Raw genomic sequence first — 25,723 nt, 5'->3', positions numbered from 1 at the left:
CAGGAGGAGGCTATTATTATTACTGAGCTGGGAAATATTTCAGCAAGCCGCACCACACATGGTCACTGAAGTGAAAGAGGACCGTTAGATGTGTTTGAAGAAATACGGGCTTGAGGCTTTTTATATTCATTTTCAGAATTGGAGCATGGCTGGCAAGGGAAACATTTATTGCCCATCCCTAAATGCCCCCAAGGAGGTGGTGAACTGTTGCAGTCCATCTGGTGAATGTACACCCATTGTATCAAATGAAAATGGCTTATTGTCACGAGTAGGCTTCGATGAAGTTACTGTGAAAAGTACTGTGCTGTTAGGGAGGGAGTTCCAGGATGTTGCCCCAGTGACAGTGAAGGAACGGCCGATATATTTCCAAGTCAGGGTGGGGAGTGACTTGGAGGGGAACCTCCAGGTGGTGAGGTTCCCAGGTATCTGCTGCTCTTGTCCTTCTAGATGGTAGAGGCTGTGGGTTTGGAAGGTGCTGTTGAAGGATGCTAAGCGAGTTCTCCAATGTATCTTGTAGACACTGCACCCCGCTGTTCTTGGTGGTGGAGGGAGTCAATGTTGGAGGTGGTGGATAGGGCGCTGATCAAGCAGGTTTGCTCTGCCATGGATGGTCGAGCGGACCGCATTCACCCGGGGGAGAGTGGACCACACTGACCCGGGGGAGAGAATCACACTGACCCGGGGGAGAGAATCACACTGACCCGGGGGAGAGAATCACACTGACCCGGGGGAGAGAATCACACTGACCCGGGGGAGAGAATCACACTGACCCGGGGGAGAGAATCACACTGACCCGGGGGAGAGAATCACACTGACCCGGGGGAGAGAATCACACTGACCCGGGGGAGAGAATCACACTGACCCGGGGGAGAGAATCACACTGACCCGGGGGAGAGAATCACACTGACCCGGGGGAGAGAATCACACTGACCCGGGGGAGAGAATCACACTGACCCGGGGGAGAGAATCACACTGACCCGGGGGAGAGAATCACACTGACCCGGGGGAGAGAATCACACTGACCCGGGGGAGAGAATCACACTGACCCGGGGGAGAGAATCACACTGACCCGGGGGAGAGAATCACACTGACCCGGGGGAGAACTCCATCACATATCAGTCAGAGCTCCCCCTTTAGAACATAAGAACTAGGAGCAGGAGTAGGTTATCGGCCCCTCGAGCCTGCTCCGCCATTCAATGAGATCATGGCTCATCTTTTGTGGACTCAGCTCCACTTTCCAGCCCGAACACCATAACCCTTAATCCCTTTATTCTTCAAAAAACTATCTATCTTTACTTTAAAAACATGTAATGAAGGAGCCTCAACTGCTTCACTGGGCAAGGAATTCCATAGATTCACAACCCTTTGGGTGAAGAAGTTCCTCCTAAACTCAGTCCTAAATCTACTTCCCCTTATTTTGAGGCTATGTCCCTTAGTTCTGCTTTCACCCGCCAGTGGAAACAATCTGCCCGCATCTATCCTATCTATTCCCTTCATAATTTTATATGTTTCCATAAGATCCCCCCTCATCCTTCTAAATTCCAACGAGTGCAGTCCCAGTCTACTCAACCTCTCCTCATAATCCAGCCCCTTCAGCTCTGGGATTAACCTAGTGAATCTCCTCTGCACACCCTCCAGTGCCAGTACGTCCTTTCTCAAGTAAGGAGACCAAAACTGAACACAATACTCCAGGTGTGGCCTCACTAACACCTTATACAATTGCAACATAACCTCCCTAGTCTTAAACTCCATCCCTCTAGCAATGAAGGACAAAATTCCATTCGCCTTCTTAATCACCTGTAGCACCTGTAAACCAACCTTCTGTGACTCATGCACTAGCACACCCAAGTCTCTCTGCACAGCGGCATGCTTTAATATTTTATCATTTAAATAATAATCCCGTTTGCTGTTATTCCTACCAAATGGATAACCTCACATCTGTCAACATTGTATTCCATCTGCCAGACCCTAGCCCATTCACTTAACCTATCCAAATCCCTCTGCAGACTTCCAGTATCCTCTGCACTTTTCGCTTTACCGCTCATCTTAGTGTCATCTGCAAACTTGGACACATTGCCCTTGGTCCCCAACTCTAAATCATCTATGTAAATTGTGAACAATTGTGGGCCCAACACGGATCCCTGAGGGACACCACTAGCTACTGATTGCCAACCAGAGAAACACCCATTAATCCCCACTCTTTGCTTTCTATTAATTAACCAATCCTCTATCCATGCTAGTACTTTACCCTTAATGCCATGCATCTTCATCTTATGCAGCAACCTTTTGTGTGGCACCTTGTCAAAGGCTTTCTGGAAATCCAGATATACCACATCCATTGGCTCCCCGTTATCTACTGCACTGGTAATGTCCTTAAAAAATTCCACTAAATTAGTTAGGCATGACCTGCCCTTTATGAACCCATGCTGCGTCTGCCCAATGGGACAATTTCTATCCAGATGACTCGCTATTTCTTCCTTGATGATAGATTCCAGCATCTTCCCTACTACCGAAGTTAAGCTCACTGGCCTATAATTTCCTGCTTTCTGCCTACCTCCTTTTTTAAACAGTGGTGTCACGTTTGATAATTTCCAATCCACCGGGGCCACCCCAGAGTCAAGTGAATTTCGGTAAATTATCACTAGTGCATCTGCAATTTCCCTAGCCATCTCTTTTAGCACTCTGGGATGCATTCCATCAGGGCCAGGAGACTTGTCTACCGTTAGCCCCATCAGCTTGCCCATCACTCCCTCCTTAGTGATAACAATCCTCTCAAGGTCCTCACCTGTCATAGCCTCATTTATATCAGTCGCTGGCATGTTATTTGTGTCTTCCACTGTGAAGACCGACCCAAAAGACCTGTTCAGTTCCTCAGCCATTTCCTCAATTCCCATTATTAAAACTCCCTTCTCATCCTCTAAAGGACCAATATTTACCTTAGCCACTCTTTTTGTTTTATATATTTGTAAAAACTTTTACTGTCTGTTTTTATATTCTGAGCAAGTTTACTCTCATATCTTACTCTTCTTTATAGCTTCTTTAGTAGCTTTCTGTTGCCCCCTAAAGATTTCCCAGTCCTCTAATCTCCCAGCAATCTTTGCCACTTTATATGCTTTTTCCTTCAATTTGATACTCTCCCTTATTTCCTTAGATATCCACGGTCGATTTTCCCTCTTTCTACCGTCCTTCCTTTTTGTTGGTATAAACCTTTGCTGAGCACTGTGAAAAATCGCTTGGAAGGTTCTCCACTGTTCCACCATAAAGTCTTTGCTCCCAGTCTACCTTAGCTAGTTCTTCTCTCATCCCCTTGTAATCTCCTTTGTTTAAACACAAAACACTAGTATTTGATTTTACTTTCTCACCCTCCAACCGTATTTTAAATTCCACCATATTGTGATCGCTCCTTCCGAGAGGATCCCTAACTATGAGATCATGAATCAATCCTGTCTCATTACACAGGACAAGATCTAGGACCGCTTGTTCCCCTGTAGGTTCCATTACATACTGTTCTAGGAAACTATCGCGGATACATTCTATAAACTCCTCCTCAAGGTTGCCTTGACCGACCTGGTTAAACCAATCGACATGTAGATTAAAATCCCCCATGATAACTGCTGTACCATTTCTACATGCATCAGTTCTCCTTCGAGCAAAACAGCAGATTTCCCAAACTATCCTAGAGCCAAAATCCCTCATCACTGGAATCATTCTGGTAAATGTCCTCGGCACCAGGTGAGTACTCTCACATCCTTCTTCAAGGTGAGTTATTTGCTGCAGAATTCCCAGCCTCTGACCTGCTCTTGTAGCCACAGTATTTATACAGCTGGTTCAGCTTACTTCCGGGCCAATGGTAATGGCCAGGATGTTAGAGATGATCATTGCCTGTGGTGTAAATGCCATTTGCCAATTTTCAGGCCAAGCCGGACTGTTATCGAGGTGTTGCTGCATTCAGGGATCGGCTGTTCCAGTATCTGAACGTGCTAACAAGGAGCAGGAGTGGCTCATTCCGCTCCTTGAGCTTCTCCTCCATTCAGTAGGATCATGGCTGACCTGATAAACTTCCCACCCAAGATACCGCATCATCCCCTCGTTCACCAGCAATCCAATAACTTCTACCTTCAAAATATACAAAGATTCTTGTATATTCTTGTATAAAGGGATTAAGGGTTATGGTGTTCGGGCCGGAAAGTGGAGCTGAGTCCACAAAAGATCAGCCATGATCTCATTGAATGGCGGAGCAGGCTCGAGGGGCCAGATGGCCTACTCCTGCTCCTAGTTATTATGTTCTTATTCTTCTGCTTCCACGACCTTTTCAGGAAGAGAGTTCCAAAGACTCATGACCTCAGTGAAAAGATTGCACCTCATTTGTTTAAATGGGCCACCCCCTATTTTTAAACAGTGACCCCCGAGCTCTAGATTCTCTCACAAGAGGAAACATCCTCTCCACAGCCACCCTGTCCATACCCCTCAGGATCTAGTCTCTTCTCTTTTAAGTTTCAGCAGATACTAGCCTGGTCTGTCCAACCTCTCCTCATAAGACAACCCATCCATTCCGAGTATTAGTCTGAGGAGTCATCAATGGTGCTGGACATTGTGCAACCAAGCGATCCTGCCCACTTCTGACCTTATGATGGAAGGAAGGTCATTGATGAAGCAGCTGAAGATGGTTGGGGCTGGGGACACTACCCTGAGGAACTCCTGCAGTGATGTCCTGGAGCTGAGATGATTGACCTCCAACCACCACAACCATCTCCCTTTGTGCCGGGTATGACTCCAACCAGCGAAGAGATTTCCCCCCTGATTCCCATTGACTCCAGTTTAGCTGGGGCTCCTTGATGCCGCACTCGGTCAAATGCTGCCTTGATGTCAGGGCAGTTACTCTCACCTCACCTCTGGTATTCAGCTCTTTTGTCCATGTTTGAACCAAGGCTGTAATGAGGTCAGGAACTGAGTGACCCTGGCAGGACTCAAACTGAGAGTCCGTGAGCAGGTTATTGCTGAGTAAGTGCTGCTTGATAGCATTGTCAATGATGCCTTGCATTAATTTGTTGTTGATTGAGTGTAATGATGGGACAGTAATTACCGGGTTGGAGTTGTCCTGCCTGTTGTGTACAGGACACACCAGGGCTACTATCCACATTGCTGAGTGAATATCAGTGCTGTAGCTGCACGGAACAGCTTGGCTAGGGGCACGCCAACATCTGCACACAAGCCTATTGAAATTGTTATCTGCACCTGTGTTGTCAAGGAGAATGGAGTGAGGGGAATGGGGGAAGGAAGGTGGGTGGGTGGGGGTGAGGGGGATGGGGGCAGGAAGGTGGGTGGGGGGGAGGGGAATGGGGGCAGGAAGGTGGGTGGGTGGGGGTGAGGGGAATGGGGGCAGGAAGGTGGGTGGGTGGGGGTGAGGGGAATGGGGGCAGGAAGGTGGGTGGGTGGGGGTGAGGGGAATGGGGGCAGGAAGGTGGGTGGGTGGGGGTGAGGGGGATGGGGGCAGGAAGATGGGTGGGGGTGAGGGGGATGGGGGAAGGAAGGTGGGTGGGGGCGAGGGGAATGGGGGCAGGAAGGTGGGTGGGTGGGGGTGAGGGGGATGGGGGCAGGAAGGTGGGTGGGTGGGGGTGAGGGGGATGGGGGTGAGGCGGGTGGGTGGGGGTGAGGCGGGTGGGTGGGGGTGAGGCGGGTGGGTGGGGGTGAGGCGGATGGGTGGGGGTGAGGCGGATGGGTGGGGGTGAGGCGGATGGGTGGGGGTGAGGCGGATGGGTGGGGGTGAGGCGGATGGGTGGGGGTGAGGCGGATGGGTGGGGGTGAGGCGGATGGGTGGGGGTGAGGCGGATGGGTGGGGGTGAGGCGGATGGGTGGGGGTGAGGCGGATGGGTGGGGGTGAGGAGGATGGGTGGGGGTGAGGCGGATGGGTGGGGTGAGGCGGATGGGTGGGGGTGAGGCGGATGGGTGGGGGTGAGGCGGATGGGTGGGGGTGAGGCGGATGGGTGGGGGTGAGGCGGATGGGTGGGGGTGAGGCGGATGGGTGGGGGTGAGGGCGGATGGGGGTGAGGCGGATGGGTGGGGGTGAGGCGGGGTGGGTGGGGGTGAGGCGGATGGGTGGGGGTGGGCGGATGGGTGGGGGTGAGGCGGATGGGTGGGGGGTGAGGCGGATGGGTGGGGGTGAGGCGGATGGGTGGGGGTGAGGCGGATGGGTGGGGGTGAGGCGGATGGGTGGGGGTGAGGCGGAGGGTGGGGGTGAGGCGGATGGGTGGGGGTGAGGCGGATGGGTGGGGGTGAGGCGGATGGGTGGGGGTGAGGCGGATGGGTGGGGGTGAGGCGGATGGGTGGGGGGTGAGGCGGATGGGTGGGGGTGAGGCGGATGGGGGGGGGTGAGGCGGATGGGTGGGGGTGAGGGGATGGGTGGGGGTGAGGCGGATGGGTGGGGGTGAGGCGGATGGGTGGGGGTGAGGCGGATGGGGGGGGGTGAGGCGGGTGGGTGGGGTGAGGCGGATGGGTGGGGTGAGGCGGATGGGTGGGGGTGAGGCGGATGGGTGGGGGTGAGGCGGATGGGGGGGGGGAGGCGGATGGGTGGGGGTTGAGGCGGATGGGTGGGGGTGAGGCGGATGGGTGGGGGTGAGGCGGATGGGTGGGGTGAGGCGGATGGGTGGGGGTGAGGCGGATGGGTGGGGGTGAGGCGGATGGGTGGGGGTGAGGCGGATGGGTGGGGTGAGGCGGATGGGTGGGGGTGCTGAGGCGGATGGGTGGGGGGTGAGGCGGATGGGTGGGGGTGAGGCGGATGGGTGGGGGTGAGGCGGATGGGTGGGGGTGAGGCGGATGGGTGGGGGTGAGGCGGATGGGTGGGGGTGAGGCGGATGGGTGGGGGTGAGGCGGATGGGTGGGGGTGAGGCGGATGGGTGGGGGTGAGGCGGATGGGTGGGGGTGAGGCGGATGGGTGGGGGTGAGGCGGATGGGTGGGGGTGAGGCGGATGGGTGGGGGTGAGGCGGATGGGTGGGGGTGAGGCGGATGGGTGGGGGTGAGGGGAATGGGGGCAGGAAGGTGGGAGGGTGGGGGTGAGGGGAATGGGGGCAGGAAGGTGGGAGGGTGGGGGTGAGGGGAATGGGGGCAGGAAGGTGGGAGGGTGGGGGTGAGGGGAATGGGGGCAGGAAGGTGGGTGGGTGGGGGAGAGGGGAATGGGGGCAGGAAGGTGGGTGGGTGGGGGTGAGGGGGAGGGGAATGGGGGCAGGAAGGTGGGTGGGGGTGAGGGGAATGGGGGCAGGAAGGTGGGTGGGGGGGTGAGGGGGAGGGGGGCAGGAAGGTGGGTGGGTGGGGGTGAGGGGAATGGGGGCAGGAAGGTGGGTGGGTGGGGGTGAGGGGGATGGGGGCAGGAAGGTGGGTGGGTGGGGGTGAGGGGAATGGGGGCAGGAAGGTGGGTGGGTGGGGGTGAGGGGAAGGGGGGCAGGAAGGTGGGTGGGTGGGGGTGAGGGGAAGGAAGGTGGGTGGGTGGGGGTGAGGGGGATGGGGGCAGGAAGGAGGGTGGGGGTGAGGGGGATGGGGGCAGGAAGGTGGGTGGGTGGGGGTGAGGGGAATGGGGGCAGGAAGGTGGGTGGGTGGGGGTGAGGGGAATGAGGGCAGGAAGGTGGGTGGGTGGGGGTGAGGGGGATGGGGGCAGGAAGGTGGGTGGGTGGGGGTGAGGGGAAGGAAGGTGGGTGGGTGGGGGTGAGGGGAATGGGGGCAGGAAGGTGGGTGGGTGGGGGTGAGGGGAATGGGGGCAGGAAGGAGGGTGGGGGTGAGGGGGATGGGGACAGGAAGGTGGGTGGGTGGGGGTGAGGGGAAGGAAGGTGGGTGGGTGGGGGTGAGGGGGATGGGGGCAGGAAGTTGGGTGGGTGGGGGTGAGGGGGATGGGGGCAGGAAGGTGGGTGGGTGGGGGGGGGGGGAGGGGAATGGGGGCAGGAAGGAGGGTGGGGGTGAGGGGGATGGGGGCAGGAAGGTGGGTGGGTGGGGGTGAGGGGAATGAGGGCAGGAAGGTGGGTGGGTGGGGGTGAGGGGAATGGGGGCAGGAAGGAGGGTGGGGGTGAGGGGGATGGGGGCAGGAAGGTGGGTGGGTGGGGGTGAGGGGGATGGGGGCAGGAAGGTGGGTGGGTGGGGGTGAGGGGAATGGGGGCAGGAAGGAGGGTGGGGGTGAGGGGGATGGGGGCAGGAAGGTGGGTGGGTGGGGGTGAGGGGGAAGGGGGCAGGAAGGAGGGTGGGGGTGAGGGGAATGGGGGCAGGAAGGTGGGTGGGGGTAAGGGGAATGGGGGCAGGAAGGTGGGTGGGGGGGGAGGGGAATGGGGGCAGGAAGGTGGGTGGGGGGGGGGAGGGGAATGGGGGCAGGAAGGTAGGTGGGGGTGAGGGGAATGGGGGCAGGAAGGTGGGTGGGGGTGAGGGGGATGGGGGCAGGAAGGTGGGTGGGTGGGGGTGAGGGGAATGGGGGCAGGAAGGTGGGTGGGTGGGGGTGAGGGGAATGGGGGCAGGAAGGTGGGTGGGTGGGGGTGAGGGGAATGGGGGCAGGAAGGTGGGTGGGTGGGGGTGAGGGGAATGGGGGCAGGAAGGTGGGTGGGTGGGGGTGAGGGGAATGGGGGCAGGAAGGAGGGTGGGGGTGAGGGGGATGGGGGCAGGAAGGTGGGTGTGTAAAGCTCAGCACCACACTGAGATCTCAGTTGACTCAGCCCAGTCTGCGGATGGAGCAGTGACTATCTTGCTGTGTGAGGCATCCCCTCAATTCACTGACAGCGAATGATTCCAGTCTGTTCACCGTACCTTGTTCAGAGGGCCCAGTGGGGACCATGCAGATATTTCCTGGGGGAACCTTTGTCTGCTCCGTTTCTCCTCTGGAGTGTGGCCCAGTCACAGGATGAGCATCTTCTGTACTCTCAGTCTGGCTGATATCACCTTCCTCTTCAGGAGCGTCAGGAGCTACGGAAAGGAAACAAACACATTCATAAAACAGATTAGACGTAGAGTAAAGCTCCCTCTACACTGTCCCCATCAAACACTCCCAGGACAGATACAGCACGGGGTTAGATACAGAGTAAAGCTCCCTCTACACTGTCCCCATCAAACACTCCCAGGACAGGTACAGCACGGGGTTAGATACAGAGTAAAGCTCCCTCTACACTGTCCCCATCAAACACTCCCAGGACAGGTACAGCACGGGGTTAGATACAGAGTAAAGCTCCCTCTACACTGTCCCTATCAAACACTCCCAGGACAGGTACAGCACGGGGTTAGATACAGAGTAAAACTCCCTCTACACTGTCCCCATCAAACACTCCCAGGACAGGTACAGCACGGGGTTAGATACAGAGTAAAGCTCCCTCTACACTGTCCCCATCAAACACTCCCAGGACAGGTACAGCACGGGGTTAGATACAGAGTAAAGCTCCCTCTACACTGTCCCCATCAACACTCCCAGGACAGGTACAGCACGGGGTTAGATACAGAGTAAAGCTCCCTCTACACTGTCCCCATCAAACACTCCCAGGACAGATACAGCACGGGGTTAGATACAGAGTAAAGCTCCCTCTACACTGTCCCCATCAAACACTCCCAGGACAGGTACAGCACGGGGTTAGATACAGAGTAAAGCTCCCTCTACACTGTCCCCATCAAACACTCCCAGGACAGGTACAGCACAGGGTTTGAAATCACCACCATAGTGTCCGGCCCAGCCTCTAGCTCCACAATCTTTGATAATGTCCCAAAAGACGTCCGGTGGAGGGCATGGAGGAGTAGGTTGCACATTTGATAGCTCCCGCCTGTGACGGACTTTCCCCCCGTTTTTTTTCTGGATTTGATGGGATAAATTGGTGAAGAGTGAGACAGTAAGGAGAAATCCCCCTCCGGTGTCTGGAGAATTGTAGCAGAAGTGGCCGTGTGAGAAGACAAAGTCCTATAAGGAAGACACAAGCAGAGCCAGCAATGCGGGACAGCATGGCGGAGAGTAAGGGCCGCGGGGAGACGGCACAGTGGTCAATGGGGCAGCTGGTGGAGTTTTTTTGAAGATTGCTTCGCCGAGCTGAAGGAGGACACGCTGGACCTGATCAAGGCTTCGATTGATCAAGTTGTGCAGAATCAAAAGACCCACGGGAGAGCGATCCAGGAGGTGGAGAAAAAGGTGTTGGAGCACGAGGAGTACATAACCGTGCTGGAGACCAAGGTGGAGATGATGAATGACCGTCAGTAAAGAATGCAGGAGAAGCTGGAGGACCTGGAGAACAGATCCAGGAGGCAGATTCTTAGAATTGTCGGCCTCCCTGAAGGCAGTGAGGGATCGGATGTGAAGGCTTATGTGACGGCCATGTTGATGGGGCTGAGGCGTTCCCTCAGCCCCTGGAAGTGGACAGAGCCCTCGCGAAGAAGCCCGGAGCGAACGAGCTGGCGAGGGGTGGTCCGCTTTCAGCAATTCCTGGACAAGGAACATGTTCTGCGGTGGGCCAAGAGGGAACGGAGCAGCAAGTGGGAGAATTGTGAGCTGCACATTTATCAGGACCTGGGCGCGGATTTGGCCAAGAGGCGAGCTGGGTTTAATCGGGCAAAAACGGCCCTCTTTTAGAAGGGGGTGAAGTTTGGGATGTTGTACCCAGCCCGTCTGTGGGTCACACATGAGGAATGGGACTTCTACTCCGAAACACCAGACAAAGTCTGGACTTTTATGAAATAAGGGCCTCACGGTAGCATGGTGGTTAGCATCAATGCTTCACAGCTCCAGTGGTCCCAGGTTCGATTCCCGGCTGGGTCACTGTCTGTGTGGAGTCTGCACGTCCTCCCCGTGTGTGCGTGGGTTTCCTCCGGGTGCTCCGGTTTCCTCCCACAGTCCAAAGATGTGCGGGTTAGGTGGATTGGCCACGCTAAATTGCCCGTAGTGTAAGGTTAATGGGGGGATTGTTGGGTTATGGGTATACGGGTTACGTGGGTTTAAGTAGGGTGATCATTGCTCGGCACAACATTGAGGGCCGAAGGGCCTGTTCTGTGCTGTACTGTTCTATGTTCTAAGAGGCTGGAGGTGAATTAAAAGACACCGAAGCCTTGGAGAAGTACTGTGGCAGCGATTTGTTGTGCTGGGCTATATAAGTAGTGCTGTGTGTAATAAGGGGCTGTTTGGATGGTTCCTTGTCTCGCAGGGAGCTGGTTAGAGGGGGGGGGGGGGATGGCTTTGGGGTTGGTTCTGTTTTTTGGATTGTTTCTCTAAAGTCGATGTTTCCTCAGTGTTTTTTCTGATGTTGGTTTACTGGGGAATGTGATGCTTTGAATATGTTGTCCAAGTTGGGGGAGAGGGAAGAGAACAATCGGTAGACAGACTGTTTGGTGCCAGGGGCGGGCACTATCAAGTCAGCATGGGTCAGCTGACTCTCGGAAGTACAGTGGGGGGTGAGCAGGTGTTAAGCTGGAGCTTGACTTGGGGGGTTGGGTTTCTAGTGTTGTTGCTGTGGGGGGAGGGAGGGGGGAGCTGCTTTGCTAACAGGGGAGGAACTGTTACTAGGGAACAAATGGGAGGTTGGGAACGGCGACTGCCCGAGTGGGGACGCTCGAGGAGACGGAGGGCACGAGCTCGATGCTGGCCTAAAAAGTGCGATGGCTCGTCGGCGGGGGGTGGGGGTCTGGAAGCCTCCTGACCAGGCTGATCACATGGAACTTCAGAGGGCTGAATGGGCCAGTCAAGAGGGCTCATGTGTTTGCGCCTTTGAGTGGGCTGAAGGCGGACATGTCACGGCTACTAGAGACACACTTAAAGGTCACAGACCAGACGTGATTGAGAAAGGGGTGGGTTAGCCAAGTTTCCACTCAGGGCTGGACTCAAAGACCAGGGGGTAGTGATCTTGATCATCAAACGATCGGCATTCGAGGCTGGGAGAATCGTGTCAGACGGGGGGGGGGGGGGGGGGGAGGAAGGTATATAGTGGTGAGTGGGAAGCTGGCGGGGGTGCGGGTGGTACTCGTGAACATATATGCTCCGAATTGGGACGATGTGGAATTTATGAGGCGGGTGTTAGGTAAGATCCCAGACACGAGTCAAATAACCTGATCATGGGAGGAGATTTTAACACAGTCATTGATCCGGAATTGGACCGGTCAAAATCCAGGACAGGGAGGAGGCCGGCAGCGGCAAAGGAATTGAAGGGGTTTATGGAACAGATGGGGGGAGGAGACCCATGGAGGTTTGCACGTCCGTGGACGAAGGAATTTCCCTTTTTCTCACATGTCCACAAGGTATACTCTTGCATTGTCTTTTTTGTTCTGAGCAGGGCGCTAATACCGAAGGTGGTGGATACTGAGTACTCGGCAATCGCAGTGTCGGATCATGGCCCACATTGGGTGGATCTACGGGTTAGTGTGGAGAGAGGGCAACGCCCGCTGTGGAGACTGGATGTGGGGTTGCTAGTGGACGAAGTGATCTGTGGGCGGGTTAACAAGTCCATCCAGAACTACCTGGAAACAAATGATACGGGGGAGGTCTCTGCAACAATGGTTTGGGAAGCTTTGAAGGCAGTGGTCAGAGGGGAATTAATCCCAATACGGGCCAACAGAGAAAAGGTGGAACGGGCTGAGAGGGATAGGGTAGTGGAGGAGATACTCCAGGTGGACAGGAGATACTCGGAGGCCCCGTGTGTGGTGCGACTGAGGGAGCGGCGGAGGTTACAGGTGGAGTTTGGGTTATTGACCACAGGGAAAGCGATGGAACAGTAGAGGAAGGCAAGGGGGGGGGGGGGGATTCTGAGTACGGGGAAAAGGCAAGCAGAATGTTGGCGCACCAGCTCAGGAAAAGGGAGGCGGCCTGGGAAAGTAAAGAGTAGAGGCGGGAATACTGTCCTGGATCCAGTGGGCGTGAATGGGGTGTTTAAGGACGTTTATAGTAAATTATATGAGTCGGAACCCCGGCTGGGTGGAGGGGATGAGGCAGTTTCTGGATCAGTTGAGGTTCCCGAGGGTGGAGGAGGACCCGGTGGAGGGGCTGGGTGCCCCAATTGAGATTGAGGAAATAATCAAGGGGCTGGAGGGCCTGCAGTCGGGCAAGGCCCCGGGGCCTGACGGCTACCCGGTGGAATTCTATAAGATGTTTTCAGAGATATTGAGCCCACTGTTGGTGAGGACATTTAACGAAGCAAGAGAGAAGGGAGTCCTCCCCCACCAATGTCGCAGGCCTCGATTTCATTGATCCTGAAACGGAAGAAGGATCCGAAGCAATGCGGGTCATACAGGCCGATTTCTCTACAGAATGTGGATGCCAACCTGCTGGCTGAGATACTGGCCACAAGAATAGAGGACTGTGTCCCAGGGGTGATAGGGGAAGACCAGATGGGATTTGTAAAGGGCAGGCAACTCACGGCCAATGTTCGAAGGCATTTGAAGTTATTATGATGCCCTCAGAAGGAGGGGAGATCGGGTGGAGTGGAATTACATGTGGGAGGCGCTGGGAAGGTTTGGGTTTGGTGAGGGCTTTATTGACTGGGTGCGGTTGCTCCATCAGGCACCAGTAGCGAGTGTGCATACGAACCGGCTGAGGCCGGGGTACTTTAAACTACACCGAGGGACGACGCAAGGGTGCCCCCTCTCCTCTGTTTGCTCTGGCCATAGAGCCATTGGCCATGGCGTTAAGAGCCTCTAGAACAGAGAACATTACAGCTCAGTACAGGCCCTTCGGCCCTCGATGTTGCACCGACCTGTGAAGCCCCTCTAAAGCCCATCTGCACTATTCCCTTATCGTCCATATGTCTATCCAATGACCATTTGAATGCGTTTAGTGTTGGCGAATCCACTACTGTTGCAGGCAGGGCATTCCCCATCCTTACTACTCTCTAAGTAAAGAACTTACCTCTGACATCTGTCCTATATCTATCTCCCCTCAATTTAAAGCTATGTCCCCACGTGCTAGACATCACCATCCGAGGAAAAAGGCTCTCACTGTCCACCCTATCTAATCTTCTGATCATCTTGTATGCCTCAATTAAGTCACCTCTTAACCTTCTTCTCTCGAATGAAAACAGCCTCAAGCCCCTCAGCCTTTCCTCATATGATCTTCCCTCCATACCAGGCAACATCCTGGTAAATCTCCTCTGTACCCTTTCCAATGCTTCCACATCCTTCCTATAATCAGGCGACCAGAACTGTACGCAATACTCCAAATGCAGCCACACCAGAGTTTTGTACAGCTGCAACATGACCTCATGGCTCCAAAACTCAATCCGTCTACCAATAAAAGCTAACTCACCGTACGCCTTCTTAACAACCCTCTCAACCTGGGTGGCAACTTTCAGGGATCTATGTACATGGACACCGAGATCTCTCTGCTCATCCACACTACCAAGAATCTTACCATTAGCCCAGTACTCTGTCTTCCTGTTATTCCTTCCAAAATGAATCACCTCACACTTTTCTGCATTAAACTCCATTTGCCACCTGTCAGCCCAGCTCTGCAGCTTATCTATGTCCCTCTGTAACCTGCAACATCCTTCCGCACTGTCCACAACTCCACCGACTTTAGTCTGCAAATTTACTCACCCATCCTTCTACGCCCATCTCCATCAACCACCACTTCTTACTTCTTCTTATCTTCTTACAGCGAGCCAATTTCTGATCCAAACTGCTAAATCACCCTGAATCCTATGCCTCTGTATTTTCTGCAATAGCCTACCGTGGGGAACCTTATCAAACGCTTCACTGAAATCCATATCCACCACATCAACCGCTTTACCCTCATCCACCTGTTTGGTCACCTTCTCAAAGAACTCAATGAGGTTTGTGAGGCACGACCTACCCTTCACAAAACTGTGTTGACTATCCCTAATCAAATTATTCCTTTCTAGATGATTATAAATCCGATCTCTTATAAACCTTTCCAAGACTTTGCCCACAACAGAAGTAAGGCTCACTGGTCTATAGTTACCGGGGTTATCTCTACTCCCCTTCTTGAACAAGGGGACAACATTTGCTATCCTCCAGTCCTCTGGCACTATTCCTGTAGACAATGACAACATAAAGATCAAAGCCAAAGGCTCAGCAATCTCCTCCCTAGCTTCCCAGAGAATCCTAGGATAAATCCCATCCGGCCCAGGGGACATATCTATTTTCACACTTTCCAGAGTTGCTAACACCTCCTCCTTATGAACCTCAAGAGCCCTTCTAGTCTAGTAGCCTGTATCTCAATATTCTCCTCGACCACATTGTCTTTTTCCTGCGTGAATACTGACGAAAAAATATTCATTTAGCACCTCTCCTATCTCCTCGGACTCCATGCACAACTTCCCACTACTGTCTTTGACTGGCCCTACTCTTACCCTAGTCATTCTTTTATTCCTGACATACCTATAGAAAGCTTTAGGGTTATCCTTGATCCTACCTGCCAAAGACTTCTCATGTCCCCTCCTGGCTTGTCTTAGCTCTCTCTTTAGGTCCTTCCTAGCTAACTTGTAACTCTCGAGTGCCCTAACTGAACCTTCACGTTTCATCTTTACATAAGCCTCCTTCTTCCACTTGACAAGTGATTCAACTGCTTGAGTAAACCACGGTTCCCTCGCTCGATCACTTCCTCCCTGCCTGACAGGTACATACTTATCAAGGACACGCAGTAGCTGTTCCTTGAACGAGCTCCACATTTCCATTGCGCCCATCTCCTGCAGTTTCCCTCCCCATCCGATGCATCCTAAGTCTTGCCTCGTCGCATAATTGCCTTTCCCCCAGCTATAACTCTTACCCTGCGGTATATACCTATCCCTTTCCATCGCTAAAGTAAACGTAACTGAATTGTGGTCACTATCACCAAAGTGCTCACCTATCTCCAAATCTAACACCTGTCCTGGTTCATTACCCAGTACCAAATCCAATGTGGCCTCGCCTCTTGTTGACCTATCTACATACTGCATCAGGAAACCCTCCTGCACACATTGGACAAAAACGGACCCATCTAAAGTACTCGAACTATAGAGTTTCCAGTCAATATTTGGAAAGTGAAAGTCCCCCATAACAACTACCCTGTTATTTTCGCTCCTATCCAGAATCATGTTTGCAATCCTTTCTTCTACATCTCTGGAACTTTTCGGAGGCCTATAGAAAAGCCCTAACAGGGTGACCTCTCCTTTCCTGTTTCTAACCTCAGCCCATACTACCTCAGTAGATGAGTTCTCATCAAACGTCCTTTCTGCCACCGTAATACTGTCCTTGACTAACAATGCCATCCCTCCCCCTCTTTTACCACCTTCCCTGAGCTTACTGAAATATCTAAACCTGGAACCTGCAACAACCATTCCTGTCCCTGCTCTATCCATGTCTCCGAAATGGCCACAACATCGAAGTCCCAGGTACTGACACATGCTGCCAGTTCCCCTACCTTATTCCGGATGCTCCTGGCATTGAAGTAGACGCACTTTAAACCACCTTCCTTCCTGCCGGTACACTCCTGCAACCTTGAAACCTTACTCATGACATCACTACTCTCAACCTCCTGTATACTGGAGCTACAATTCAGGTTCCCAATCTCCTGCTCAATTAGTTTAAACCCTCCCGAAGAGCATTAGCAAACCTTCCCCCCAGGATATTAGTACCCCTCTGGTCCAGGTGTAGACCATCCCGTTTGTAGAGGTCCCACCTACCCCAAAATGAGCCCCAATTATCCAGGAATCTGAAACCCTCCCTCCTGCACCATCCCTGCAGCCACGTGTTCAACTGCTCTCTCTCCCTATTCCTCGACTCGCTAGCACGTGGCACGGGCAACAACCCAGAGATAATAACTCTGTTTGTTCTAGCTCTAAGTTTCCACCCTAGCTCCCTGAATTCCTGTCTTACATCCCTGTCCCTTTTCCTACCTATGTCGTTGGTACCTATGTGGACCATGACTTGGGGCTGCTCCCCCTCCCCCTTAAGGATCCCGAAAACACAATCTGAGACATCGTGGATCCTGGCACTTGGGAGGCAACACACCAACCGCGAGTCTCTCTCATTCCCACAGAATCTCCTGTCTATCCCCCTAACTATGGAGTCTCCAATGACTAATGTTCTTCTCCTCTCCCTCCTTCCCTTCTGAGCAACAGGGACAGACTCTGTGCCAGAGACCTGTACCCCAAAGGAACTGGTAAGGGCTGGTTTGGGGGGGGGGGGGGGGGGGGGGGGGGAAGAGTGGAGCACCAGGCCTCGTTTTACGCAGATGACCTACTGTTGTATATTTCAGACCCATTGTAGGGGATGGGGGAAGTAATGTGAATCCTGGGAGAATTTGGCAAGTTTTCGGGGTATAAATTGAACATGGTCAGTATCCAGGAATCCAGGTGGCCCGGGACTGGGAGGCACTGCTCAAGTGAAACCTATCCCGGCTGGTAGAACAAATGAAAGGGGACTTTAAGAGATGGACATGCTCCTGCAATCAGTAGCGGGGAGGGGACAGACCGTGAAACTGATGGTCCTCCCCAGATCTCTGATTGTCTTTCAGTGGCTCCTCATCTTCATCCCAAAGGCCTTTTTCAAGCAGGTGAATAAGATTATCTCGGGCTTTGTGTGGGCGGGTAAAACCCCGCAAATGAACAAAGTGTTGCTGGAGCGCAGTCAGGGGGAGGGTGGGTTGGCATTGCCGAACGTTTGCAATTACTACTGGCCGGCTAATATAGCCATAATTATGAAGTGTGTAGTGGGGGAGGGGTCGGCATGGGAGCGGATGGAGGCGGCGTCATGCAAAGACACCAGTCTGGGAGCACTGATAACGGCACCTCTGCCGTTCTGGCCGGCCTGACACTCCACAAGTCCGGTGATGGTGGCGGCTGTGAGAATCTGGGGGCAATGGAGGAGATATAAGAGGGTGGAGGGAGCATTGATTTGGACCCCGATTTATAATAATCATTGGTTTGTACCGGGTAGGCTGGATGGCGGGTTCCGGAGATGGAAAAGGGCAGGAATTAGAAGGATGGGGGATCTATTTATAGGTGGGAGCTTTCCCAGCTTGAAAGCCTTGGAAAATAAATTTAAATTTCTGGCAGGGAATGGTTTTAGGTATTTACAGGTGTGATACTTCCTGAGAAAACAGGCGCCAGCCTTTCCATGTCTCAAGTACCTGGCTGGGAGAGGGGCCTGGGCGGGAGAGGGGGCCTGGGCGGGAGAGGGGGCCTGGGCGGGAGAGGGGGCCTGGGCGGGAGAGGGGGCCTGGGCGGGAGAGGGGGCCTGGGCGGGAGAGGGGGCCTGGGCGGGAGAGGGGGCCTGGGCGGGAGAGGGGGCCTGGGCGGGAGAGGGGGCCTGGGCGGGAGAGGGGGCCTGGGCGGGAGAGGGGGCCTGGGCGGGAGAGGGGGCCTGGGCGGGAGAGGGGGCCTGGGCGGGAGAGGGGGCCTGGGCGGGAGAGGGGGCCTGGGCGGGAGAGGGGGCCTGGGCGGGAGAGGGGGCCTGGGCGGGAGAGGGGGCCTGGGCGGGAGAGGGGCCTGGGAGGGAGAGGGGCCTGGGTGGGAGAGGGGCCTGGGCGGGAGAGGGGCCTGGGTGGGAGAGGGGAAGGTATCGGATATTTACCAGGAGCTTTCGGAGGCGGAGGAAACTCCGGTGGAGGAGCTCAATGGCAAGTGGGAGGAGGAGCTAGGAGGAAAGATAGAGCCGGGTCGATGGATGAATGCTCTATGCAGGGTCACTAACTCCTCAGCATGCGCCAGGCTTAGCCTGATACAATTTAAGGTAGTCCACCGGGCACATATAACAGTGGCTCAGATGAGCACGTCTTTCAGGGTTGAGGATAGGTGTGCGAGGTGCGCGGGAAGCCCAGCAACTCATGTCTACATGTTTTGGGCATGCCCGAAGCTTAGAGGGTTTTGCTGAGGCAATATCCACGGGACTAAAAACACGGGTGGTGCCGAGTCCGGAGGTAGCGATCTTTGGAGTGTCGGAAGAGCCGGGAGTTTAGGGGGGCGAAAGAGGCTGACGTCGTGGCCATTCGTCGACTTTCTTGGAGAAAATTAAAACGTCAGCAGATGCAGCATTCCAAGGGGGGGGGGGGGGGGGGGGGAGATTGTTGTTTTATGGTTGGGGTGTGCGAAGATTGAGATGGGGGGCGGGGGAGAAACGTTTATTATACCATGTTGATGTCATTGTTAATGTTATTTTTATAAAAATTTTCAACCACATTAATAAAAATATATTTTTAAAAAAGGAAAAAAAAAGCTAGTGTCCCAAACATCCGCTCACAGTAGGTCTCCAAATTTGTGTAGGCCCAGACCATGTGTCTCTGATTTGCTGGTCTTCGCCCACACTTCTCACACTCATTCCCCACCCACCCTCTTTCGGTGAAAGAGGAAAGGTAGCCGGAGACTGAGGGGTGCAGACGGGCGTTTCTGCAGACTCCAGGACTGGGCACCAGTACAACACAGCATTACATACAGAGTAAAGCTTCCTCTTTTACCCGTCTTCTCCTCATGACCTTTCTTCTTTCTCCTTCTCTTTTGCTTTTTTGGTGATATATCAAATTCCCGGAGGTCCAAAGTTCCCAGGGTTTCTTCCACCATTTGCAAGGAAGATGGTAAATCAGCGGGATTGACAGTCTGTCCTTCACAACCTACAGGACAAAAATAATGTCACCGCTCAGAGTGAAAATCCAGCCCCCATACCAAGACAGTTCAGCCTTTCGCTCAGAGAACAACAGGAACTGGACAGAGCTGAACGAGCACAAGACCGTACAACCCAACTCCCAGTAAGTGTGTGTGAGAGACCGTACAGCCCTACTCCCCGTCAGTGTGTGTGAGAGAGACCGTACAGCCCTACTCCCCGTCAGCGTGAGAGAGACCGTACAGCCCTACTCCCCGTCAGTGTGTGTGAGAGACCGTACAGCCCTACTCCCCGTCAGTGTGTGAGAGAGACCGTACAGCCCTACTCCCCGTCAGTGTGTGAGAGAGACCGTACAGCCCTACTCCCCATCAGTGTGTGAGAGAGACCGTACAGCCCTACTCCCCGTTAGTGTGTGTGAGAGACCGTACAGCCCTACTCCCCGTCAGTGTGTGAGAGACCGTACAGCCCTACTCCCCGTCAGTGTGTGTGAGACCGTACAGCCCTACTCCCCGTCAGTGTGTGTGAGATCGTACAGCCCTACTCCCCGTCAGTGTGAGAGACCGTACAGCCCTACACCCCGTCAGTGTGTGTGAGAGACCGTACAGCCCTACTCCCCGTAAGTGTGTGTGTGAGACCGTACAGCCCTACTCTCCGTCAGTGTGTGTGTGAGAGACCGTACAGCCCTACTCCCCGTCAGTGTGTGTGTGAGAGACCGTACAGCCGTACTCCCCGTCAGTCTGTGTGAGACCGTACAGCCCTACTCCCAGTCAGTGTGTGTGAGAGACCGTACAGCCCTACTCCCCGTCAGTGTGTGAGAGAGACCGTACAGCCCTACTCCCCGTCAGTGTGTGAGAGACCGTACAGCCCTACTCCCCGTCAGTGTGAGAGAGACCGTACAGCCCTACTCCCCGTCAGTGTGTGTGTGAGAGAGACCGTACAGCCCTACTCCCCGTCAGTGTGTGAGAGAGACCTTACAGCCCTACTCCCCGTCAGTGTGTGAGAGATCGTACAGCCCTACTCCCCGTCAGTGTGTGTGAGAGAGACCGTACAGCCCTCTTCCCCGTCAGTGTGTGAGAGAGACCGTACAGCCCTACTCCCCGTCAGTGTGTGTGTGAGAGAGACCGTACAGCCCTACTCCCCGTCAGTGTGTGTGTGAGAGACCGTACAGCCCTACTCCCCATCAGTGTGTGTGTGAGAGAGACCGTACAGCCCTACTCCCCGTCAGTGTGTGTGTGAGAGAGACCGTACAGCCCTACTCCCCGTCAGTGTGTGAGAGAGACCGTACAGCCCTACTCCCCGTCAGTGTGTGAGAGATCGTACAGCCCTACTCCCCGTCAGTGTGTGTGAGAGATCGTACAGCCCTACTCCCCGTCAGTGTGTGTGTGAGAGAGACCGGACAGCCCTACTCCCCGTCAGTGTGTGTGAGAGATCGTACAGCCCTACTCCCCGTCAGTGTGTGTGAGAGATCGTACAGCCCTACTCCCCGTCAGTGTGTGTGAGAGACCGTACAGCCCTACTCCCCGTCAGTGTGTGTGTGAGAGAGACCGGACAGCCCTACTCCCCGTCAGTGTGTGTGTGAGAGAGACCGGACAGCCCTGCTCCCCGTCAGTGTGTGTGAGAGACCGTACAGCCCTGCTCCCCGTCAGTGTGTGAGAGAGGCCGTACAGCCCTGCTCCCCGTCAGTGTGTGTGTGAGACCGTACAGCCCTACTCCCCGTCAGTGTGTGTGAGAGACCGTACAGCCCAACTCCCCGTCCGTGAGTGTGGGAGACCGTACAGCCCTACTCCCCGTCAGTGTGTGTGAGAGACCGTACAGCCCTACTCCCCGTCAGTGTGTGTGAGAGACCGTACAGCCCAACTCCCCGTCCGTGAGTGTGGGAGACCGTACAGCCCTACTCCCCGTCAGTGTGTGTGAGAGACCGTACAGCCCTACTCCCCGTCAGTGTGTGTGTGAGACCGTACAGCCCTACTCCCCGTCAGTGTGTGTGTGTGAGAGACCGTACAGCCCTACTCCCCGTCAGTGTGTGTGTGAGAGACCGTACAGCCCTACTCCCCGTCAGTGTGTGTGTGAGAGACAGTATAGCCCTACTCCCCGTCAGTGTGTGTGAGAGACCGTACAGCCCTACTCCCCGTCAGTGTGTGTGTGAGAGACCGTACAGCCCTACTCCCCGTCAGTGTGTGAGACCGTACAGCCCTACTCCCCGTCAGTGTGTGAGACCGTACAGCCCTACTCCCCGTCAGTGTGTGTGTGAGACCGTATAGCCCTACTCCCCGTCAGTGTGTGTGAGAGACCGTACAGCCCTACTCCCCGTCAGTGTGTGTGTGTGAGATCGTACAGCCCTACTCCCCGTCAGTGTGTGTGTGTGAGACCGTACAGCCCTACTCCCCGTCAGTGTGTGAGACCGTACAGCCCTACTCCCCGTCAGTGTGTGTGTGAGACCGTATAGCCCTACTCCCCGTCAGTGTGTGTGAGAGACCGTACAGCCCTACTCCCCGTCAGTGTGTGTGTGTGAGAGACCGTACAGCCCTACTCCCCGTCAGTGTGTGAGAGACCGTACAGCCCTACTCCCCGTCAGTGTGTGTGAGAGGCCGTACAGCCCTACTCCCCGTCAGTGTGTGAGAGACCGTACAGCCCCACTCCCCGTCAGTGTGTGTGTGAGAGACCGTACAGCCCTACTCCCCGTCAGTGTGTGAGAGACCGTACAGCCCTACTCCCCGTCAGTGTGTGTGAGAGACCGTACAGCCCTACTCCCCGTCAGTGTGTGTGTGAGAGACCGTACAGCCCTACTCCCCGTCAGTGTGTGAGAGACCGTACAGCCCTACTCCCCTTCAGTGTGTGTGAGAGACCGTACAGCCCTACTCCCCGTCAGTGTGTGAGAGAGACCGTACAGCCCTACTCCCCGTCAGTGTGTGTGAGAGAGACCGTACAGCCCTACTCCCCGTCAGTGTGTGAGAGACCGTACAGCCCTACTCCCCGTCAGTGTGTGTGAGAGATCGTACAGCCCTACTCCCCGTCAGTGTGAGAGAGACCGTACAGCCCTACTCCCCGTCAGTGTGTGTGAGAGACCGTACAGCCCTACTCCCCGTCAGTGTGTGAGAGACCGTACAGCCCTACTCCCAGTCAGTGTGTGCGAGAGACCGTACAGCCCTACTCCCCGTCAGTGTGTGCGAGAGACCGTACAGCCCTACTCCCCGTCAGTGTGTGTGAGAGATCGTACAGCCCTACTCCCCGTCAGTGTGTGTGAGAGAGACCGTACAGCCCTACTCCCCGTCAGTGTGTGAGAGAGACCGTACAGCCCTACTCCCCGTCAGTGTGTGTGAGAGAGACCGTACAGCCCTACTCCCCGTCAGTGTGTGTGAGACCGTACAGCCCTACTCCCCGTCAGCGTGTGTGTGAGAGACCGTACAGCCCTACTCCCCGTCAGTGTGTGTGTGAGACCGTACAGCCCTACTCCCCGTCAGTGTGTGTGAGAGACCGTACAGCCCTACTCCCCGTCAGTGTGTGTGAGAGAGACCGTACAGCCCTACTCCCCGTCAGTGTGTGTGAGAGAGACCGTACAGCCCTACTCCCCGTCAGTGTGTGTGTGAGACCGTACAGCCCTACTCCCCGTCAGTGTGTGTGAGACCGTACAGCCCTACTCCCCGTCAGTGTGTGTGTGAGACCGTACAGCCCTACTCCCCGTCAGTGTGTGTGAGAGAGACCGTACAGCCCTACTCCCCGTCAGTGTGTGTGTGAGACCGTACAGCCCTACTCCCCGTCAGTGTGTGAGAGATCGTACAGCCCTACTCCCCGTCAGTGTGTGCGAGAGACCGTACAGCCCTACTCCCCGTCAGTGTGTGTGAGAGACCGTACAGCCCTACTCCCCTTCAGTGTGTGTGTGTGAGAGACCGTACAGCCCTACTCCCCGTCAGTGTGTGTGAGAGACCGTACAGCCGTACTCCCCATCAGTGTGTGTGAGACCGTACAGCCCTACTCCCCGTCAGTGTGTGAGAGAGACCGTACAGCCCTACTCCCCGTCAGTGTGTGAGAGACCATACAGCCCTACTCCCCGTCAGTGTGTGTGAGAGACCGTACAGCCCTACTCCCCGTCAGTGTGTGTGTGAGACCGTACAGCCCTACTCCCCGTCAGTGTGTGTGAGAGACCGTACAGCCCTACTCCCCGTCAGTGTGTGTGAGAGACCGTACAGCCCTACTCCCCGTCAGTGTGTGTGAGAGACCGTACAGCCCTACTCCCCGTCAGTGTGTGAGAGAGACCGTACAGCCCTACTCCCCGTCAGTGTGTGAGAGATCGTACAGCCCTACTCCCCGTCAGTGTGTGTGAGAGACCGTACAGCCCTACTCCCCGTCAGTGTGTGAGAGAGACCGGACAGCCCTACTCCCCGTCAGTGTGTGAGAGAGACCGGACAGCCCTACTCCCCGTCAGTGTGTGAGAGAGACCGTACAGCCCTACTCCCCGTCAGTGTGCGAGAGAGACCGGACAGCCCTACTCCCAGTCAGTGTGTGTGAGAGACCGTACAGCCCGACTCCCCGTCAGTGTGTGTGAGAGACCGTACAGCCCTACTCCCCATCAGTGTGTGTGAGACCGTACAGCCCTACTCCCCGTCAGTGTGTGAGAGACCGTACAGCCCTACTCCCCATCAGTGTGTGTGAGAGACCGTACAGCCCTACTCCCCGTCAGTGTGTGAGAGAGACCGGACAGCCCTACTCCCCGTCAGTGTGTGAGAGAGACCGGACAGCCCTACTCCCCGTCAGTGTGTGAGAGAGACCGTACAGCCCTACTCCCCGTCAGTGTGTGAGAGACCGTACAGCCCTACTCCCCATCAGTGTGTGTGAGAGACCGTACAGCCCTACTCCCCGTCAGTGTGTGAGAGACCGTACAGCCCTACTCCCCATCAGTGTGTGTGAGAGACCGTACAGCCCTACTCCCCGTCAGTGTGTGAGAGAGACCGGACAGCCCTACTCCCCGTCAGTGTGTGAGAGAGACCGGACAGCCCTACTCCCCGTCAGTGTGTGAGAGAGACCGTACAGCCCTACTCCCCGTCAGTGTGCGAGAGAGACCGGACAGCCCTACTCCCAGTCAGTGTGTGTGAGAGACCGTACAGCCCGACTCCCCGTCAGTGTGTGTGAGAGACCGTACAGCCCTACTCCCCATCAGTGTGTGTGAGACCGTACAGCCCTACTCCCCGTCAGTGTGTGAGAGAGACCGGACAGCCCTACTCCCAGTCAGTGTGTGTGAGAGACCGTACAGCCCGACTCCCCGTCAGTGTGTGTGTGTGTGTGTGAGAGAGACCGTACAGCCCTACTCCCCGTCAGTGTGTGAGAGAGGCCGTACAGCCCTACTCCCCGTCAGTGTGTGAGACCATATAGCCCTACTCCCCGTCAGTGTGTGAGAGAGACCGTACAGCCCTACTCCCCGTCAGTGTGTGAGAGAGACCGTACAGCCCTACTCCCCGTCAGTGTGTGTGTGAGACCGTACAGCCCTACTCCCCGTCAGTGTGTGTGTGAGAGAGACCGTACAGCCCTACTCCCCGTCAGTGTGTGTGAGAGACCGTACAGCCCTACTCCCCATCAGTGTGTGTGTGAGAGACCGTACAGCCCTACTCCCTGTCAGTGTGTGTGTGAGAGACCGTACAGCCCTACTCCCCGTCAGTGTGTGAGAGACCGTACAGCCCTACTCCCCGTCAGTGTGTGTGAGACCGTACAGCCCTACTCCCCGTCAGTGTGAGAGAGAGACCGTACAGCCCTACTCCCCGTCAGTGTGTGTGAGAGAGAGACCGTACAGCCCTACTCCCCGTCAGTGTGTGTGAGAGACCGTACAGCCCTACTCCCCGTCAGTGTGTGAGAGAGACCGTACAGCCCTACTCCCCGTCAGTGTGTGCGAGACCGTACAGCCCTACTCCCCGTCAGTGTGTGTGAGACCGTACAGCCCTACTCCCCGTCAGTGTGAGAGTGACCGTACAGCCCTACTCCCAGTCAGTGTGTGTGAGACCGTACAGCCCTACTCCCCGTCAGTGAGAGAGTGACCGTACAGCCCTACTCCCAGTCAGTGTGTGTGAGAGACCGTACAGCCCGACTCCCCGTCAGTGTGTGTGTGTGTGTGAGAGACCGTACAGCCCTACTCCCCGTCAGTGTGTGTGAGAGACCGTACAGCCCTACTCCCCGTCAGTGTGTGAGAGAGACCGTACAGCCCTACTCCCCGTCAGTGTG

At 55.4% G+C, this 25,723-nt stretch overlaps 1 protein-coding gene across 2 annotated transcripts in view; it reads right to left on the bottom strand.

Moving 5' to 3' along the window:
• The window catches only part of ankzf1 (ankyrin repeat and zinc finger peptidyl tRNA hydrolase 1), a 66,504-nt gene that overhangs the window by 3,751 nt on the left and 37,030 nt on the right, over nucleotides 1-25,723 (bottom strand). For both annotated transcript variants that reach the window (XM_038790224.1, XM_038790223.1), the window contains exons 8-9: nucleotides 19,374-19,526; nucleotides 8,777-8,932 (exon numbers count right to left, since the gene is read on the bottom strand). In XM_038790224.1, the coding sequence (XP_038646152.1) occupies nucleotides 8,777-8,932; nucleotides 19,374-19,526 (309 nt within the window). The remainder of the gene's footprint in view (nucleotides 1-8,776; nucleotides 8,933-19,373; nucleotides 19,527-25,723) is intronic.

This window comes from Scyliorhinus canicula, chromosome 2, assembly GCF_902713615.1.
Source record: "Scyliorhinus canicula chromosome 2, sScyCan1.1, whole genome shotgun sequence".
NCBI classification, from domain to species: Eukaryota; Metazoa; Chordata; class Chondrichthyes; order Carcharhiniformes; family Scyliorhinidae; genus Scyliorhinus; species Scyliorhinus canicula.
This window is presented reverse-complemented; position numbering and strand designations above follow the sequence as displayed.